At 30.1% G+C, this 21,564-nt stretch overlaps 1 protein-coding gene across 10 annotated transcripts in view; it reads left to right on the forward strand.

The window, feature by feature from the left end:
* The window catches only part of LOC107442351 (protein Obscurin), a 281,510-nt gene that overhangs the window by 199,085 nt on the left and 60,861 nt on the right, over positions 1–21,564 (forward strand). For all 10 annotated transcript variants that reach the window (XM_087157050.1, XM_087157049.1, XM_087157051.1 and 7 more), the window contains 13 exons: positions 1,974–2,146; positions 3,171–3,276; positions 4,940–5,118; positions 7,459–7,567; positions 10,477–10,655; positions 11,957–12,071; positions 13,019–13,188; positions 14,715–14,832; positions 14,922–15,097; positions 17,482–17,593; positions 18,854–19,029; positions 19,571–19,676; positions 21,329–21,507. In XM_087157050.1, coding sequence (XP_087013176.1) covers positions 1,974–2,146; positions 3,171–3,276; positions 4,940–5,118; positions 7,459–7,567; positions 10,477–10,655; positions 11,957–12,071; positions 13,019–13,188; positions 14,715–14,832; positions 14,922–15,097; positions 17,482–17,593; positions 18,854–19,029; positions 19,571–19,676; positions 21,329–21,507 — 1,898 coding nt within the window. The remainder of the gene's footprint in view (positions 1–1,973; positions 2,147–3,170; positions 3,277–4,939; positions 5,119–7,458; positions 7,568–10,476; positions 10,656–11,956; positions 12,072–13,018; positions 13,189–14,714; positions 14,833–14,921; positions 15,098–17,481; positions 17,594–18,853; positions 19,030–19,570; positions 19,677–21,328; positions 21,508–21,564) is intronic.

Below are 21,564 nucleotides of genomic sequence, written 5' to 3' on the forward strand. Positions count from 1 at the left end.
GAGTGCCGCCGGCCACCAAAATCCCCAGACATGAACTTTATTGAATATATTTGGGATGCCTTCCAACGTGATGTTCAGAAGATATCCCCATCCCCTCTTACTCCCACTTATTGACAGCCCTGCAGGATTCATGGTGTCAATTATCTCCAGCACTACTTCACACATTGATCGAATCCAAGCCACGTCGTGTTGCGGCGCTTCTGCGTACTCGCGGGTACCCTATACGATATTAGGCAGGTATACCAGTTTTTTTGGCTCTTCGGTGTAATTATCGTACAATTGTTAAGATATAAAATGTACTTTGTTACAGAGTTCTTTGATCACGGATTATGCATTTTAAGAACAGATGATTAGTAATCATAATACGGTGTAAAAAGTTAGGCATACTTTCAGATGCTCAAAACATAGGCGCATCTTCTCAAGAACCAGGTTTTGATAATTGGCGCCTCGTTTTGAGGGCTCAAACTCTTATTAATTTTTTTCGCTTAATGAAGTTTATTATCTGGCAAGCATACAAGTTTCAAAGCTTTTAGCAAAGCTTTAGCGCAAGTTTCAAGCATACAAAACTTTTTAAATTATAAAAGTTTCAGCTATAACGATGATCTCAACTCGCACCTGTTTCAGCTATTTGCTCATGAGAGCATGATCATATGAGCGCGGGATCATGAAATTTACAGAAAGATTGTAAAAGGTCATCGAACAGAATGAACGATATCTGATTGATTTCTAGAGAAAAATTGAGTTATTTTTTTTTCCTAACGCACATGCACTACTGAAAATACTTGTATGTTGCGTAATTTTATAGCGAATTGTTTTCAAATGTTAAAATAATTATTTTGTAATTAATTGAAAATTGCACTGAAAATGAAGTTCAATTTTATTGAATATTTTTAAAATTATACAAAGATGTTGAGAGACAAAAAATTTAGTTGTTTATAAAAAATGTACATACTTCCTTAAACAGCTAAACTATCTTTGCGAAATTTTATGCAATTATTACAAATAACAATCAAAGTAATCAGTATAAGTTACAAGCCAATCGCTGTATTGCTGAGTATACACAAATACTTGTTTTTGCTCTTAATTTACTGCCTGTCCCTCAAATTTCTGAAAGTTTTGAAATTTGTTGACAACTATGAGATATCGCATGGTTTAAGCACCTATTAAGTTTTAAAATTATGACTTAAGTATTTCGTGCGAAATTTAAAAAAAATGTTAAAAACTGAAAATGTCTCTTCCACTATTGTAGAGTAGTGTATATATTATAGAAAAGCATATGATTGGTAACGAAAACTTTTACTTCTTTCTCATTTAATTTCTTACAACTATATTATACACCGAAGAGCCATTACATTATGACCACCCTCCATCTATAACAATGGGCTCGCCAGGTTTTCATGGTTTCTCTCCGATGAACAATATTTTCATGGGGCACATTAGGACCCATAATCCTCATAGAACAATCCCTGACGTCTGTAAGCTACTTGAACAAAGTTGCAGACCAGGTTCACCCATTCATGGCAACAGTTTTTCCTGCGGGGGAAGGTGTTTACCAACAGGATAATGCACCATGTCATAAGGGTCGAATCGTCATAGATTGATTCGAGGAACATTCCAGTGATTTTCAAGTCATGTTTTGGTCCCCAAATTCACCTGACCTTAATCCAATAGAGCATTTGTGGTTCTACTTGGAAAACCAAATTCGTGCTGCCACGCTACACCCTCGCAATGTGAGGGAATTGCAGGACCAGTTGGTGAGTGCTTGGTACCAGCTACCTCAGACTCCCTATCAGCACCTTGTGGAATCAATGCCACGGCGGGTTCTAGCAGTTTTGAGGTCTAAAGTTGGTCCTACGTGTTATTAGCAGGGTGGTCATAATGTAATGGCTCTTCGGTGTATGTGACGAATGTATTAAATAATAAGTAGATATAGTAAAGTGAAAGAAACAATTGTTAATTTAAAACTACTTTAGGTATAAAGATGGGCAAGCCGTAGGTAAGAGTGACAGGATTAAAATCGTAAGTGACGGAGCCAAACAAAGCTTACAAATTTCAAATGCAACACCATTAGATTCTGGAAGTTACTCTTGTGTTATAACCAACAATCTTGGAAATCAAGCAGAATTCAGCAATGTTGTTGTTAAAGGTATCTATTTAAGAATTTTTAATTATTCAAATAAAAACTTTTTTTCCATGTTTTATTTGTCCAATTAATTGCTAATTTAGAAAAAAACTTTTTCCTCTTGTTTTTTTAGAAAGTTGTTCAATTTGAAATTTTAAGTGTTTTATCAATAACGTTTCCGTGATCTCAAATAGAGCCATGGGTCATTTGCCATTTTTAAAAATTATGTCTTTAATCAATGCACTAAGTTTAAAATTTCTATTTTGTAATCTATTTGTTAACTATATTAGAAGATGTTTTTTTCTGAGATTTTTTTTATCATGTTTAAATATTTCATTAAAATTGTTGAAAGTACACGGAGAAAAATATTCACGTAAAATTATCGAAATGTATAATAATGACATTTCCGAAGAAAAAAAGTATAATTCTGATTGATAAAACCGAAATACACTCTATTAAAACCTTTTATTTGGTAATTTTTTCGTTCAGATCGTGATGGTTTATTGAAAATTCTGGTTTTTAAAAACTCTAGTTTCTATAACCTTAACATTCAGTAAAGAAGTTTATAACTGGAAAATAAATGTAACCGAATAAATGGCTTTTATGTAATGCCCTATGGTATGGTAAAATTACCAAGTTTTACTACATTTACCAAATTTTATAATATATTATAAAACCAAATTTTATTAACAATTTTATCAAAGTCATGAGCAAAGCGTTTCGTTAAAAATTACCGAGCTTTTTGGGTGTTCCCATAATTTATGTAACACGGTAATTTTACCATATTCTGGAAGTTTTTACCATTTTTTTCTTCCTCGGTGTAAATTAAACGAGAGATGTATCAATTTGCAAGTAAAACTAAACTCTTAGCCCGGATAAATAAGGCATGAAGGATAATGGAAAAACTATATTTCATGCTGTAAAATATGTACATGTAGAATTCATTCCCTTGTCATCAATATGTATAACTCTTTTTTTTATTTCATTCGTGTACAAATCTAATGTTAAATGTGCATTAACTTATATGTAAATGATTTCATAATTTCAGCTTCTCCAACTTTTATAAAAGGAATGGCAAGTGTAGAAGGTCTTGAAGGGGATACTCTTCAATTTAAGATAGAAATAAATGGAAATCCAAAACCAACTTTAAAATGGTAAACACATGCATGTTTCAAATATTAAAAAATACAAAATAAAATTTCATTTCAAACTCGTTTCTTAAATTTTTACTTAGAAAAAAAAAACATTGACGTACACTACACTGTAAATACTGTGGTGCAATACCTCTCCCAAATTCGGTGATAAAAAACTGCAAAAATAACGTAAAATGAATGCTTTATTTGAAGTTAATACCGAATAGAGAATTTGTATACACTTTAAAGCGTGAAGTTAAATCTAAAAACACCTATAATTAAGGAAGCATACACCAAGCTGCGATGCATTTATTCCATTTATGAATTATTTTCGCCAATTTCGTCTTATGTTTGTAAACTATCAGATAACAGTTGTAAATTTTTCACGGTCGAATTTCAAAAAGGAGAAAGTTTATTGTCTCGCAAACTACCTGAACATTCCGAAGAAGCACAAGTTAGTTACGGTTTTCGACCGTATCTTTATTGCATAATATTTAAGTTATTCGTCTACCTGTGATATTAAAATTAATATTCTTACTAGCATGTTGTATGTTGCGACCGAATTACGAATTCTGTTTCTTTTAGCTCGATATGATTCAAAAAACTAATTGTCACACTAATCTATATTTTCACACATTATGTTTGAAACTTAATTCTTAATTATTTTTCATTTTATGTAAAAAAAATTGCTCTGAGTATTCATTTTATTAATAAGTGATAATTGATAAGATAAATCTAATCCTTAAATCATTCAGGACTGGCAAAAGGGGAAAGACGCGTCACTCCCCCCCCCCCCGACTTTCACTGTCTGAGACATACGTTCTTATACGAAATACAATACTCGAGTACCATATTCATGACATCCGCGTGATCATAGGGCTGTGGGAGTCAGAAAGTCTCGCCTCATATATACAAGTATAATACCGTTGGCAGTGAAAATATAATCTCGTGATCATGTAAGTGAGTCACGGTTTTGAACGGGTTTTTGATTGCGAAAACATATACAGTCAAACCTCGATATTTCGAACTTGATGGGAGAGGAGGAAAAATTTGAGATACCGAAAATTCGAATTATCGAAAATAGCATGTTATCGATGGTAGAATAAGGAAAAATGCTCTTTACATACCTTATTTACTATTCCATATTTATTCTAAAAACACTTTTTACACTTAAGCAGATTCAATTGTTGTTTGCTTTAGAGATGTGTAAGAAAGTTTGTCTATTACACTTTCTAAGTGGACTATAGCTTAAAATCTCTCCTCTGACATATTCAGCTGCCTCTCAATAAATCTCCTTACAGTGTCTACTGCAGTAAGTGTTTGTTTGAGAATTGATTATGTTTATAAGAATTGGCTTTCTATTCTTAAATAAAAATGTCTTTGAATATTTTTTTTATTTTCAGAAAACAAATCTACACTATTTATGGAAAAAAAAATTCAAGTTATCGAGGGATTAGAAAAAAAAATCGAGAAATCAAGGTTTTTTTAACATTGAGTGTATAGGAAATTTGAAGGGAATTTTTTTTTCTACGAGATATGGAAAAATTCGTGAAATCGAGGTTCGAGTTATCGAGGTTCGACTGTATAAGAATATTTTTATTACAGTGGAATGTAAATAATACATACTTTTCGATTTTTTTCGATTTAAATTATGTCAATATTTTTAATTTCGAATGAAATGCAGGTTGAAAGATGGCAAAGAATTGGCGATTGATGGAAAACGTATAAAAGTGACGGACGAAGGAAACAATGTGTACACACTCACGATTGACAATGCAACACTCGCAGTTGTTGGTGCCTATACTTGTGAACTGAGAAACGAACATGGCTTAAAAGCTAGCACTGGAAATTTGAACATTAAAAGTAAGGTGAACATTTCATAATTTTTATTGATAAGATTTTTGAAGATTTTTTTATTTTTGAGATTTTTTTTGTTGGAAATGCACCGATGGATAAAAGGAAATTAAAAGTAATCTTTAAATAATTTTCAACTGGAAAGTTATTTTTGTCGCCATAATTCAATTTAGGATTGACTACTATCATTTTTGAGGCCTTGGATTATGTAGATATCCACTAGAGTTTAGTGAATGATACGCTTATATTTCAAGTCATTTATAAACATTAGCTATCATCAGGAGTGACTTTTCTTTTCAATGGACACTCACTGCCCACCTTTTTTACTTAATCAATGTTTTTTTTCCTGTCCAGGTAAAGCAGGAAGTATAAACATGTTCTTAGATTTTATAGATTTAGTTTAGATTTTAATTAATTTACATGTTTGGCTCGGCTTTCAATGTTTTTTTTTTTTTTTTTTTTTTTGCTTCTAGTTATGGCAGAATATCAAAGTAAGTTTGTTTAAGTGGGACACACTGTAGTTTTAAAGAGAAGAAAACGTAATGTTGTAAAACTGAACGATTGCTCGCAAACCCCTTTTTCAAAACACCTAATAAAAACAGGCTTGACAAATTTATATACTTACCATCCAATTTACGTGAAATTTTATAACATGAAGTAATATTAGTGAAACAATTTTATTGTATAAATGCATGTATATTATTAACGTATCATTTCATGCAATATGCATCGAAATTAAATTCGAAACAATTTTTAAACTCAAGCAGGAAATATTCAAAAAAAAAGGGGGGAAATTAATGTCTGATAATCAATCAAAATATATTAAGGTAATCAAAAGTTTCATTGCTGTTCCGATGACAGGAACGAGTTAAAACCCCATTATCATATCACCTACATTAGGTACCCATAGTAGTATAGAACTCACCTCTATTATCGCGGCAACTATTATCTCAATATCAGTTGCCGGAACCGTGGTGGCTAAGAGGATTAAGCCCCAGGCTCCTAATTTACAGACCCTGGATCGAATCTGATATATGGCAGAAAGTTTGCTTCCATCTGCCACCGACCACAGCGCTGACTTAAAAAAATTTTTTTAATGATAAATGAATCAAGCGTGAGAATCTAATTTTATCGGGCTAATCGAAGGAGGATTGCAAGGTTTTCCTCTCCATGCAACGCAAGGACCGATTGGTTCCATCAATAAATTTCTAATTTTGCCCTAAAATTTGATCCAGGAATTCCTTTCTGGTTTGTGTTCATAATTACAAACTACGAAGTGGGCCTTGTAATTTTGAATTGAAGAATGGGCGTGCTGTTTAGCTCTAATTATAAAAAATTACCCGTAGCACCTTTAATTCAGCAATACTCGATTTATCCTATCCCCAAAAATGGAATACTACAAAAAATTCAACTTGCAATAGAAATGACAATAATAGTAATGTATATTTGTTCTTTTTTTGATACAAAGATTGCGAATAGGAGAAACTATGTAGAGTGCGCAAAATAAAAAAATTCCTGAGACATCGAATTTTAAAAGTACGATTTTTTGAAAATTCGATTTCTCAGAAACTATGCGATCAATTTCACTCGAATATTGTTTTTTTTTTTGTAATTTAGAATTGCAATCCTTAATATGATATAAAAATTTGCACTATTCGAAATCTTTTCGACTATTAATAATTAAAATAATAAAAAATAGTAAATATATACTACAAGTTATGTTTTGCATTAACTTTGAATTAATAAATTTTATAGTCGCGTGCTAATTTTTTTAAATTCACTTAAAAATTTCTCGAGATATGGTGAAATACGCAAAAAATGAAATGAACATTAAAGGATCCAAACTTTGGACCGCTTTCCTGACCACACTATTGGATTCGTATTTACTGGGGTGTGACTGTATCTTTTATTTTAGGCGAAAGTCGCGATCAGTTTGGTCAGAAATCCGAAACTATCAAAAAAGATATTTTTATTCAGAGAAAGTTCGTTTCTAAACCTGATTTTTTAACTTAAAATATCGTCAGCTCTAAAGTGTTAGTATATTTAGAGTCAACCCTTCGAACCATTAAGATTGAGTTAAGAACGTGAAGATCCGATCATTAAATCAAAAGTCATTCAGGGTGGTTCATTTTCTATTTTGCGGACAGTACGTTTAAGAAGAAAAAAAAAGTATTTTCGAAAGTTTTATGGCGGTTCTTTTACTTAATTTCCAAAAATTATCAATTGAATATGTTAATTAAATAAATTGCAATGAAATATATGATAAAATTTTTGATTGGCTATTTACTATCATTTACTATTTAATATCATTTTCGCATTATTAATCCTGTAAAATGTTTCTGATTGCAGCGAAACCTGAATTTATCAAGAAACTTTCAGATCTGGAAGTGAATGATGGTGAAACTGGATTGGTTATGAATGTATCATTGAAAGGATATCCAACGCCTTCAGTTAAATGGTATGTTCTCAATTATCTCACAAGTTTTATTATTATTAAAGTAAGATATGAATTATCTATTTACCATGTTTCTTGTAGCAATAGAAGATTAATATTTTATTTTAATTCTGTTTTCTTAAAAATAGATCTCTTTAATCAATGTCTTAAAATTTTGATGTCATTTTATTTAGATCAGGATTGGCCTTTTGCCGGCAGAAACTAAATTAATTGTACTTTTTTTAACATTTAAGTGATTTTTCTATGAATTATCCATTGCATGTTAATCTCAGTACTTACTCTTATGTCATTTTCTTAATTTCTGCCAGTTTCTGCCACAAGTGTGGCATTAAAGGGTTTCTGCCATGCCAGTTTTAACCGGTTTCTACCAATGGCAACCGGTTTCTACCAATGGCAATCTACCGGTTTCTACCAATGGCTACCACCTCGGCAGAAACTTGCCAACCTTGATTTAGATAAGGCTCTAAATTCAGAGCCTTATAATTATTATAATTATAATTTTATTTAACAGCGTTTTGTTAAAAATTTTGGTACAAATGTTAAGATTTATATCTGGCATTCTCTTACTCTTTTATTTCTTTTATTATATTCATAAATTTTTTCGTAACTTTTGGCATCAAGTAAAGAACGAGTTTATATAATGAATATCTCAAGGGAGAGAAATATAATTTTCGAACAAATTAGAATTTTGAAGAAAAAAAAATCGTGTTTAACTGATAAATGAAACTAGCCTTTTCAGCGTGTCAAGTTTCAACTCTTGTTTCATTCGAGGCGGCTGTAGATTGAGCCGCATAATGTTTTTTACTGCAAATTTAATAGTTGATAATTCGCGAACTAATAATCAAATGATAAATTTTTTAAAATTCCATTTATTAAATTTTTTACGTAACTTTGCAATTTCAAGTTCTTAAGTCTTGTTGTTTTAGCGCTTAAAAAAATTGTAATGTAAAGCAAAAATAAAGTTGAAAATATCTACAAAATAAAGTATTCAAATCGGCAATAACTTTTAAACAAATCAGAATTTTAAAAAGAAAAGAAAAACATGGGTTTATAAACAGAAATGACCCTTTGGGGACTTCAAATTTCAGCTTTGTCGTTGCATTTTTGCAGGTTTTTGAGCAGCTTCATGCCTTTTTTAACTACAATTTTAACAGTTAATTATTCTCGAACTTAGTGTCAGTGTGTGTAATTTTTTTATATAATGGTATTGTGTGTGATATGTATGATCATTATTGCTTTTTCTTACACATGTTCATAATTTTAAATTCACATGTTTAACATTTTAGCGCATCAAAACAGATTGCATTATAAAGTCGAACAACCGGAACAACGGTAGCGATTGAAATGATTTTTTCAATATAGTGAGAAAACAGAATTTTAAAATACAAAATAAAACAGGAGAAATGCAGTACTCGAATAGACTGATTAGATCTCAAACGAAAATATCCGTTTTGAACTTGTGGATATTTACAGCTATCAAACAGAAAATACATTATATTTATCAATCTATACAGAATCTGTTGATGCTGCTGCTTATCTATAGCATCAACACATGAACTGATATTATATACATATAATTAGCAACCTGAATCTATTTCATAGTTCTTATTAACATTTTACAAATTGCAGATTTGTAAAATTTAAATTTGTATTTCAAGCAGAATTTTCATGCTTATCTTACAACATGAATCTTCCACCATAATCAACATATCTCATAGCTTTAGTGGAACAAGTTAAATATATCTTATAGCGTAAGCAGAACAAGTTAAATACATCTTACATTATGAATGTCAAGCTTGTGTTTTCTACAGGTCAAACATTATAAAAAGTTTGGCTAAACATTTGCAATTTTTATAATTATTATAAATACTTTTTAATATATTTTTATTTAATTTATTTGTTATTGTTTTGACAGGTATAATATCTAACCGATAATTTCTTGATTTAAAAGGTCGCTCCTTAGCAAACTTTTTCAACTTATTGTAGATTATGTCTTATTTTGCATTTAGTTCAATTTTCAAAAAAAAAAGTTATTTATAAGAGAAATTTGCTTTTTACTTATGAAATAGCTGTTTCAATTATGAGTTACTTACACAAATAATAGTTAGAACAAATCTTTAAGACCGTGTTTTCATTTTTTCTATTAAGAACACACTTTAAGTTGTAAAATATCTACATGGTTATACTCGTATAGAGCAAAATTTTTGTTGCAAATAAGTTGTAATAATTTTATTATTTTTTAACCCGTTTTACAAACATTTGTGGAAAAAAGAAGAATGAATAAAAATTTTTATTCTTAAATTTTTATTCTTTTTATTTTTATTATTTAAAATTTTTTATTCATTTGGAGTATAAATTTTACAAAATTCTATACTGTAATCCTTTGTAAATATAGCATATCCCAAAATTCTTACAAGGTGTAATTTTTATAGAAAAAAGTTAATAAGAAAAGTTCATAAGCTTTTAATAAGAAACTGCATTAATCTGTAAAATATACATTATAGGGTTATGTAAAGGACAGCATATCTGGTAAAATTAATTTTTTCGAAATTTTCAATTACCATTTTGCATAAACTTCGCTGAATTTCTCAGTAAGACTTAAAGTGTTAAACTTTAAAGCGTGACTTGTTGGCATGAACCTTATGATGTGAAAGAACCTCCTCCCGAAACAATCGGGCAATGTTAAATGACATGATCTGATAGGCCAAACACGAAATTAGCACAGCGAAAAAACGGCACAACAATACTTAAATTATTGCTAAATAGTCTAAAGGCGTCCGTTTGAGTACCGATCTGTTTTAAATAATTTTGAACTATCGACTTTTCTTCGTTAGCATTATAATTTAGCACAAATAGCGCAAAATTTAATTCTTTCGTAAATCCATATTTTTAAGTTAATTTGAATGTTTTAGGCTTTTGGAGGATTCTGATCTGAAAGAAAATAAGAACTGCATCATATCTTCTGAGAAAGATGGCATGAGTCACAGCTTGAAACTGAAGAAAGTCAACAAATCCAGTGCTGGCAAATATACATGTGAAGCTTCAAACGAGATGGGAAAATCATCTACAAGTGGTTCACTCACTGTAAAAGGTGAGATATTTCATGAAATACTTTTCATTTGTCATCTATTTTCTATACTTTTCACTTCGAATAACAGTAATACCTACCTAGTGTAATACCTCCGAATTGGGTGAAAAGTCCAAACATTGTGTGAATGAATACTTTGTTTAAAGTTAATACCGAATACATACTTTTGTTATTAAATCTTAACATCAATAAATGAGAAAGCTTACGCCAAGCTCAGGTGCATTTAATGACCTATTTTCGCCAATTTTGGTGTAACTGTTAGACGACAATGGTAGATTGTTCGGAATTGAGCGCGAGAATGTGAACGTTTGTTGTCCTATCGAACATTCCCCGGAAACAGAAGTTTACTGCAAACAAAAATCATGTATGTGTTTATTTGTGCAATAAAGATAATTCTGTTGCTGCCAAAAGAGGATTTATCTCAAAAGACGTTTTATGTAACTTATAATAGACTATAATTTTTAAACTTATAATAGACAAACAATTTTTTAAAAGCAAAAAGCGTGCTTCCCCTCACGCCTAATTTACACTGAAATGCGGCACCAATTATAACTTTAACACAAATTTACAGTGCAATGCTGCACCAAATATAACTTTAACGCAAATTTATAGTGCAATGCAGCACCAAATATAACTTTAATGCAAATTTACAGTGCAATGCTGCACAAAATATAACTTAAATGTGAATTTAGAGCGCAGTGCAGCACTAAATATAACTCTAACGCAGGATTGAGTAATTGTTAATTTTTTTTTATGGAAAATAAAAAATAATCCTCAGTTGAAGCCCCTTGAACTTAAAGCACAACTATAATTTTAAACAAAATATGACCATCTTGCAGTAAAGAATTATATGAGACTTTTTGCCAAAAACTTCCTAATTGGCACTATTTTTTACCAAAATAAAAATATTTAAAATTAGCGAATACTTCTCAAATGTTGGCAAATTTTTAAGAGTTTTGTCTATGTAGCATTGGATTAGCTTTCCAAATATTACAAAATTAGACCAAAAACGTTTTTCATTTTCTAAAAGTTGGGGGTTTTTTCTTCATAATGACGTTTAGCGCGAAAAGCCAAATGCAGGCAATACTTAATCTAACAGTCGTGAATAACTGTCATAAAATCGCAACAGTTATGAAAATAATCATATTATCCGAAAATACTAAGATATAAGATACTTTTATTGAATCAAAATAATTGATTTGATCAAAATAATTGATGGATCAAAATAATTGATGGATCAAAATAATTGATGAATCAAAATAATTGATTCGAAATGTGACTTTCAAAAATCAATTGCTTTTTAGTTACAACGAGAAAACCTGAAATGGAACAAGAACTGAAACCAACTCAGCTGGTTGAAGGAAAACCTGGAAAATTAGTAGCAAAAGTGACAGGAGAACCAAAACCAAAAATTACCTGGTAAATTATTTACTTATTTTTATTTAATTTTTTTTTTATATCTGAAACTCGGGATTTTGAAAAGCCACTTCAATTTAATCTAGTCTATTAGTCGAGAAAAAGCCATATAAATTTTTAATTTTCTCTACCTGTCAAGAGCAAAAAACGTCTATACTGTTAAAATAAAGCTGTTAAATTTGTTTTATGATCCAAAATATCTACTATTCTTTTATTTTAAAACAATTACAATGTAATATCTATTAAAATAATAAAACTTTTCTTTGACTAACTTATTACAATTTTAGATGTAATTAGTTGACTAACTTATTGATTCTAAATTCGTATAAGAATATCAGTGGTTAACAAAAAGAGTTCTGCGGAACTCTAAATATCCGTGGAATATGTTCATACTGGTTTTGAGAGTTCAGACTTCTTTTAACAGATAATAATTTTTGAAACCTATAATTATAATTATTTCCATTCGTCAATAATCCATAATTTATTTAATAATTTAATTATTTCTCGTGATTATTCAAGTAAAATGCCAATAAAAAAATAGCTAACTTTGAAAAGAAAAACATAATTTTTTCTATAACAACATATTAAAATTAATGTAAAGTATATACATCTATAAAAAATTTCATCAATGTTTTTTCACTGAAATTTTCAATTCTCAATAAAATAGCCGAATTCGAGAATAAAGTATAACTTAGTAAAGACGTGAACTATTCCTGGAAGGCTTTTTGAAGCTTATAAAGTGGTATGACATATGTTTCACCATACTTCGTAACTATGTGGAAAAATAAAGTTACTTCTATTCTTTAATATCTCATAATATGTTTTGTTTTCTTTTCACACCTCTGTCCAAAGTCGCCAGGGGAAATTTATTTTCGAACTCACCCTTTTACTTGACAAATCAGTCTGCTTTTTTTTATTTTATTAAAACTGTTTTATGTTATATTGCTTAGGTTGAAAGATGGTAAGCCTATTGAATTGAATGGGCGCTTTTCCATGGAAGAATCGGACGATGGAACAGTTGCTCTACTTATCAGTAATGTCTCACCTGATGATGCGGGTGTGTACTCCATCGAAGCAGTCAGTGATGCCGGTGAAGTCAGATCAGAAGCTCCAGTTACAAGTCAGTCTTTTTCTTAAATCTTCTAAATTATTCGCATTAAATTATTTAATTGAGAAACTTCTCTCAAAATTAAGTCGGTGAACTTATTACTTCAGCTTCATTACTTAAAACTTTTACTTAAATCTTTTAATCTCAAATGTGTAGAAAGGTATTGTAAAAAAGCCATTATTCCGTCGGGAATGATAATTATCCTGTAATTCTCTAAAGGCACATAGAGTGCTAAGAAATACGAGGTGATTCAAAATTTGACCAACAAAATTCATGAAGAGGTGACAACTCCGACGCAGACACACCAAAATTATGAAAATTTAGCATTGAACATGGGATTGCACATCAGGTTACCACCATCTAAAAACACAGATATACTCTAAATCTAGACGAGACGGAAGGTGGAGGTTTGCTTTACCTAAATTAAGTGCTTGTATTCGATGATGTTTCGTGCATTGATGGTGTTCCTGCTCATTATGCCCCTCAGGTACATAATCACCCTGCTGCAACGTACTCATTGAGGAGGATTGGGACGTGAGGGATCCGTATCATGGCCACCACACTCACCAGATCTCAGTTCGTGAGAGTTTTTTCCTAAAGGATCGCCTTAATCACTATTTGATGCGATGCTTGGGGACACACCGGAGTCTCTCATAGTACGTATTTTCGCCACTTCGGCAAACATCTAAAGCACATTTGACATCTTTGATCGTGCCCGGGTGTCGCTTTTATTTCGTTGTAGATTGGATAATAATGGTAGCAGCAATTATTTATTAGTATTGGTAGCAATTCTGTAGTATTTTTTGTTGTTCTTTTCCAGCGTGATGTCGAAACCTGATATTTACTCTTTCAACGTGGTTTTCAATTTTACATTCTGTAATAAGTTTTCATGCTCTTGATTTCATTTATCCACTCTCCAAAGGATACTTTAGAACATCCTGTATACTAACCTTATCTTCCAAAATGAAATTTTTTTTTGTAGAGATTGCAGTGAGTTGTGCTAATGTGTTAATCTCATTTCACAGAGACTTCAATTTAGCTCTGTTTACGGAACTTTAAAATTTTTCAATATATAAAATTATTTTCTAATTAAATAAACTTCAAATTACTTTCTTTATTGATCCTTAAAAGTATCACATTTTAATGAACAAAATGCAGGAAACAATTTGCTAATAAATTATTTTAAGCTCAAGTTTTTTTAGTTAGTCAATTAAACAAAATTTTACAACTGTTTTCAACAGTTTAAAGAAGGTCACATTCAAACTAAATGAAATTTTGTAAATGTATTTTTTTCTTTAATTGCATGCTTTGGCTACCACCGTCTTCTCGGCTACTACGGTTTCTCTCATTTTTTCCGCATTAGTTTCATGCTTTCGAAATCTGAACTTTTATCATCTTGACGAGAAGCATATAGCTTTGAGCTTTCATATCATGTTAACTTATTATCTGTTTCAACGATGAAGCAAAAAAAAAATTTTTTTTTTCAAATAAAGATTAAAATTAATTTGATTGGTCACTTTTATTTTAATTCTTTACAGCAATCCCAGCTGGAAAGAAGCCTGAATTCACTAAAGAACTGGAGAAACTTGATGTTATTGAAGGACAACTGTTACAGCTAACAGCTAAAGTAACAGGAAAACCAACATCCATCAAATGGTAAGAAGAAATAACCGCTAAAATAATATAATGTTGTTGAGTTCCCTTTTTTGCAACAATAACACTTCACCATTTTGTATGCGTTACAGGCAGAAGGATGGGGAAGATTTATCAGATGATGGCAGAATTAAGATCACGGAAGAACCAGATGGAACAATTGCTCTGACTATTGATAAGGCCAGTCAGAAAGACGCTGGAAAATATACAGTCATTGCTTCTAATTCTGAAGGAAAAGCTAGGAGCGCTGCTCTCACACAAGTACTTGGTATGCTAATTCGTTATTAATGAGTAAATTAATTATTAATAATGAAATACTTAAATTCTTACAACTTGAATTAAAAGGAATTTTGCAAACTTCATAAAATATTCATGGAAGGGGAAATGTCACATAAATATTAGCTAAGTTCTGTATTTTTTACAAAATTCCCGTAAGACTTTCTATAACCATTAGAAACTTACTAACTGCTTACTGTAGCAGCAATTATAATAACAAAACATTATTAGTTAAGTAAAATAAATAATCCCAAGATACTGAAGCGAAAATATATATTTGATAAAAAAAAACTTTACGAAGATGGTAATAAAAGTCGACATGTTTCAAGCTCTCAGAAATAGGCACCTATTTCCAAGACTTGCTAGATGTGAACCAGCGCAAAATGCATTTCCGCCCTATAAAAATGTTTGGAGTAACTTAAGTCGCATGTTTTTCTAGTTTTGTTTTTCATCTCTATTTTATATTTTTCGTTGGCAACTTTACGTCAAATCACTTTTGCTTTTCCTCATTTACGTCCAGCAAGTCTTAAGATTGGTGCCTATATTTGATTGCTCGAAACATGTTCATTTTTATTTCCATTTAAATATTTTTTTGAAGCTAATGAATTTTTAATCAAGTATATAAGATAAATTAATTTTAACATTTGGAAATGTTTCTGAAAATCTCCTTTCAACTTTTGTTTCGTCTGCAATCAAACAGGGTTTGGTTTTTTTAATAGCATCTTCCTCACAAGTGATTCGGCAGTTTTCAATGGCGTTTTTACTTCTACCTGGCTAAAGAATTATTTTGCTTGTCTTTTACATTTACTTTTTTCACAATGATTCTAAAAAAGTATAATAGTGCTTTATTTCGAAGCTCTGTCGCCAAGAAAATGAAAAAGCCATAGTTTATTTGCCTTACATTTAAAGTAGTGATGTAACGAATAGTGATGGGGCCGAATAGCCGAATATTCGGCCAAATTTCAGGCCGAATACTTACTTTTTAAAAATTTCTCTTTTGATTGTAATTAAAGTAATTTTCAAATTTTAAATTAAAAATGAAATAAATATTAACAAAATTGCTTTTTTAATCCTTGCATATTTAAAAAATTTTTAACAACTTGATTTATTTTTTGTAATAATTTAAATATCTTGATGCCAATAACAAGGCAATATGGCTTTTATAAATCTAAATAATTAATAATAGCATATTTCAGTTATTGTTATACTTGTAATTTATATGCTATTTTATTTAAGATAAGAACTTATGACTTACTACTGTTAAATGTATTCTTAACCTTCTTTTTTGTCAGAAAAATTATAAAAGCTCAGAAAATTAAGAACTTCTTAAAAAGTTTTACTTTTGAAATTTTAGTTTTGTAATTAAATAATTTTCAAATTTGAAATAAAAAATGAAATAAATATTAACAAATTTTCTTTTTTAAACTTTCTATATTTTAAAAAAAATTTAACAACTTGATGTATTTTTTGTAATATTTTAAATATCTTGATGCCAACAATAAGGCTTTCACAAATCTAAATAATTAATAATAGCATATACTTCATCATTCGGCCGAATAACTTCAGTATTCGGCTAGGCCGAATATTCGGCAAAAGGGCCGAATAGGCCGAATACCGAATAGTGGCCGAATATTCGTTACATCCCTAATTTAAAGCAATCCGATAATCATGCAGTTTAGAATTAACCGGAATTTAAAACTGACAAATAACGTGAATATTATAAAAGTTATTAAACCTTTTTTAAAAATCACCAATTTGATGACATTTTTTCCACCTCGTTGAAAATTATCAAAATCACTGCCTTTTTTTCAGTTTTTGCAAATTTTTACTAGCCCAAGTAATGCTGCATTGGAGTAAGTTCTAAATACGAAAAAAATTAAACCACAAACGCTTTTTCTCTTCACAAACTTGTCGCTTTTCTCCATATTGACGTTTTGCGCCATTTTTAAAATAAGTGTAAACAGCGCTGGCTTTAGACTAAGCTTGACCTAACAGTCATGAGAAACAGTTGCAAACTCACAGCAGTTATAAAAATAGCATATTATTCGCAAAAAAGCATCATTTCATATTACCTCGGAGTTCGAAAAAGAATCTTAAAGGTGCACACATTGTGTGCTTTGGATGAAATATAAATTTAAACAATTGTTCTTTTTACTTTAACATTGGGGAACAATAAGCTTTTGTTACATTTAGCAAACTGTAACCTAATGCATCGTAGTAGTTTACAGTTTGCATTCATGCCATTATAATTATCCATTCATTTCATTATTGATAATGAAATGAATGGATAATCATAATGGTATTTTGTAGAACCTAATATGTAAGAGATTTAATTTATTGAATAATTTTTTTAATGAAATATAATTATTATTGCAGTGATGAAGAAACCAGAAATTTTATCATCACTTAATCCTTTGAAGATAAAAGATGGTGAAACTGGTCAACTCTCGGTTAAAGTTGTTGGAGAGCCCAAACCCACTCTTCGATGGTAATTAAAAAAATTTTATTAATCGCGTTTTCTCTGTTCTGTTTTCATACGATTTAATGTTTTCGTGATTAAGAGATGCATATATTTCATTAGTATTATAACTGCTTTTACCAAGCTACGTATGTTATTTTAAATAACAGCCTGTATTATACACAATATGAATGAAATTCTTTCGTAGTGTACTAAATAACAATGAATAATTTTTTGCTAATTTTGGAAACATGCGTCTTCATTTTTAAACGATAAAAAAAAAATTATTGATGAAAGAGAGAGAATGGTGTTCGCATTATTGCTATTACTTGTTACATTGGTAAGATTATTTTTTTCTTTCTGGATACTGTTATAAACGCCATATTATGGGTACAAAACTGCATCAGTTGATGCTTGTGCTCTTATGAGCCAGGTTGGCTTTCAAATCCTGCCAAGTTCTTTAAAAAGCTACAAAAAATTTTTTTTTTCTTCGGTAATCATATTTATTTATGAAATCGTTGAAGAAACAGTAACTATGAATAAGTTAATCATAAAAAGAACATAAAATACTTTAATAATATGCAATAAAATTAAAAATGTACACTGGTATAAAGTAAAAAAGAAAAAAAAAAGTCTGGAAAACAATCAACTACAAGAAATTCCAAAATTATCGTCTGCCTTTCTTTATTTGATTTTTTTTATTCTGCTTCGTTATGAATGCTTATATTAGCCTCATTTTTTTAACTCATACAACTCTTTATTTGTGATTATGGTGAAGTTGATATGGTGAAGTATGGTGAAGTTGTAGCTTATCTAGTCGAAAAATGTGCGGTTAAGAAAAACTTAGTACAACACCCATTTTCTTAATGGGTAACAGCAAAGGAAACAATTATTATATATTTAATAGAATAATAAAAATACTTCTTTAAGGGATCTATTTTCCTTTTGACGAACCGTGTTGATCGAGTTTAATGCCTTTTCGTATGAAGAAATTTCTCATTTCATTTGGAATATTGTTTTAATTTATTTATTTTGCGTTATGAAATTATTTGATTACTACATAAATCATCCGAGTATTTAACTAGGTAACCGAAGGAGTTACATTATTTGAATTATAACTATATGTGAGGTCATAGATCAATAGGAAATAAGTTTGATAACAGTTCAATGCGGAATAGATTTACAAAATCAAGTGGCTTATTTCTGATTTTTTTTAAAAAAGGGAATTTTTTCATAAGGGATTCGTAAGTTTTTTTTTAAAGTAAGTAAGTGAATATTATTTTATTTTAGGTTGAAGGATGGAAAAGAATTGATTCCAACCAACAGAGTGGAATCAGTTGAAGAACCAGATGGTACAGTGGCTTTAGTCATCAAAAACGCACGACCAGAAGATGCTGGCGACTATTCGGTTGTGGTACAAAATTCCCTGGGTGAAGCTAAGAGTGAAGCTCCTGTTGAAGTTCAATGTTAGTATTTAATGGATTTTTTCAACTAAATATGTAAATAAAAAAAGTGCTTTCCAATACAATTACTTTCCTTGGAGGAATAATGTTCTTAAAAATGTTAATGCCGAGAAATACTTTAAAATATATTAAACACGAGTTCTATCAAAGATATATTAGAATAAAAAAAATGGCGGCCAAGAACATGACAAAAAACAATGGTTGGATACTTGAACTTCAAGAAGAAGATCACCGATACCCACACATGTGACTTATGACGTCAGCTCCAGCTGATCGTTTATAAGCAAAATGGCGTGATAAATTTGAGCTAAGTTTCTCCACATAAGTTAGAATGTTAATTAAAGGGAAGTTAATTAAGCACAGAGCCATATCACACATCGAATTTGTTGAAATATAATTCTTTCTTGTCAACGTCTTTTACTTAACTTACATTTATTATTTGTATACGTATTTTATGGTTACACCTCAGTTTTTACAATGCAGAGAATGAATTCTGCTATGCGACCTCTTAAATAATTTCCTTCCACCTCTTCTTTATTTTCAGACCCACCAACATTCCAGAAACCATTGAAGCCAGTTAATGTAGTTGAAGGATACCCCGCCAAATTAGAGGCCAAACTTGCTGGCTCGCCACCGCCAGAAATCAAATGGTAAATTTTTACTCTACTTGCTTTTAAGTCGGAAAGGAAATGATTTCCTTAAGAATTATTTTCTTGAATATTTTATTGAAGTGTGTTATGTGAGGATCAATTACTGGATTAATTATGGTTATTTTTTTAATAAAAAAATTAGAAAAAAATCATAATATTTAAGAGTTTATTTTTGAATAATGGTTGTTATTTTATAGCTTTCTATTGTATAAACTTGGCTTTTGTAATTACTTATTCTGTAAAAGAATACAAACTTTTAACAGCATATAAAAGTGTCTATCATTAGCTCTTAGAATTTTTTTAAACATATTTTTTATACTTTTCTTCGTATTTTGCAATAATACAGATCAAAATAAGTGAAAAATATTATATTTAGCTTGTTAATAGTTTATGATTATAAAATACAACATGAAAGATCCATGTTTTTTTCTACGTTAAGGGTAAAATCTTCCAAACACTGCTCACTTCCAAACAATAATTTTTCAAATTTGCGCTCATTTTCAGTTATTTAGGTCTAAGAGAAACAATTATTCATCATTGGAATTTTTTTAATCCACAAAATCAATTATTATATTTATGAATTTCTGAATATGAATGAAAAAAAAATTAAAACTATTTTTTTGGATTTTATATTTAGTACGAATATAAACGCGATTATCCAACAGATTTTTTTAGAAACTATTAGCCTTTTTTTTAGCTTAAAAATACCAAAATATATTTTTACTTGTAATTAGTGCTCCAGAAAAAAAAATATATAAAAGGGACACTGCTGTCCCATATACATCAAAAGGTTAATTTTAAGACAGATCTATACTGCTCAGAACTAATGGTGCTCACTTTAAAATTATTCAATAAAATCCAAATCATCCATCTTAATTTTTAAAATGATTATAAAATTCTAAACATTTATCTCGTTTTCTTTCCTTACGTATGCAGACATTTCAAAATCTAATTAGAATAATACTTGTTAGAATAATTTTAAGAAATAAAACAATTTTTATTTTCTGTTTAATGATGTATTCATTACATAAATTCTATATATTCATTAAAGAAATACTGTATTTTATTCATTCTTTAACATCAACTGACTTTTTGCAAAATCCTCTAAAACACATAAATTATTATATAAATTAAATTATCCTCTAAAACACATTGTCTTGCATCAAATGTTATTATGAACCCGTTCCAAATCATGATCACATATACGTGATCATGCGATTTTCTAATCATGGTTCACTGGATATGAGATGAATCTTTCAGACTTCGGCTCATGATCACTTGAACGTCATTTAGTAATTGATATTCTTTAGTACGGACCTAGGAGCATGCTGTCCTAAGGAAGCATTTTTTTTCCGTCCACGGGTCCTGAACGGGTTAAAAACTTACATTATTTAAGAATGTAAAGGAACTGATTTTGGTTAAATTGTAATAGATTTGTTAAAGACAGTACTATAACTGTATAATCTACACATATCATTTAAAAAGGTGTAGGCCTATTGCAATGTAACTCTCAAATCAGAAACTTTTGAGACTAATCGAAACAATTATGCGTAAAAATATCTATCATTTATTCTTTCACTGCTATCTCATTGACCTTGAAATGTCTTTTCTAATTGCGTTTGCCATAGTCAAATTTTTTTTTTTTTTACCAGGTTCAAAGATGGGGAAGAAGTAAAACCTGATAACGTACATGTCAAGGAAATAATTAGCCCAGATGGAACTGTTGCTCTTCTCATTGATAACTGCAAACCAGAAGATGCTGGCAAATATTCTCTTGTGGCAAAGAATCCATTGGGAGAGAACAGCAGCAGCGGTGGCCTTGGCGTTTCAGGTGAATCCATTGATTCCGTCATTTCAGTTTTAAGTTTTTATTCAAAATACGACAATT

This window comes from Parasteatoda tepidariorum, chromosome 2 (assembly GCF_982258835.1).
Source record: "Parasteatoda tepidariorum strain Cologne lab strain chromosome 2, Ptep-v5.0, whole genome shotgun sequence".
Taxonomy (NCBI): domain Eukaryota; kingdom Metazoa; phylum Arthropoda; class Arachnida; order Araneae; family Theridiidae; genus Parasteatoda; species Parasteatoda tepidariorum.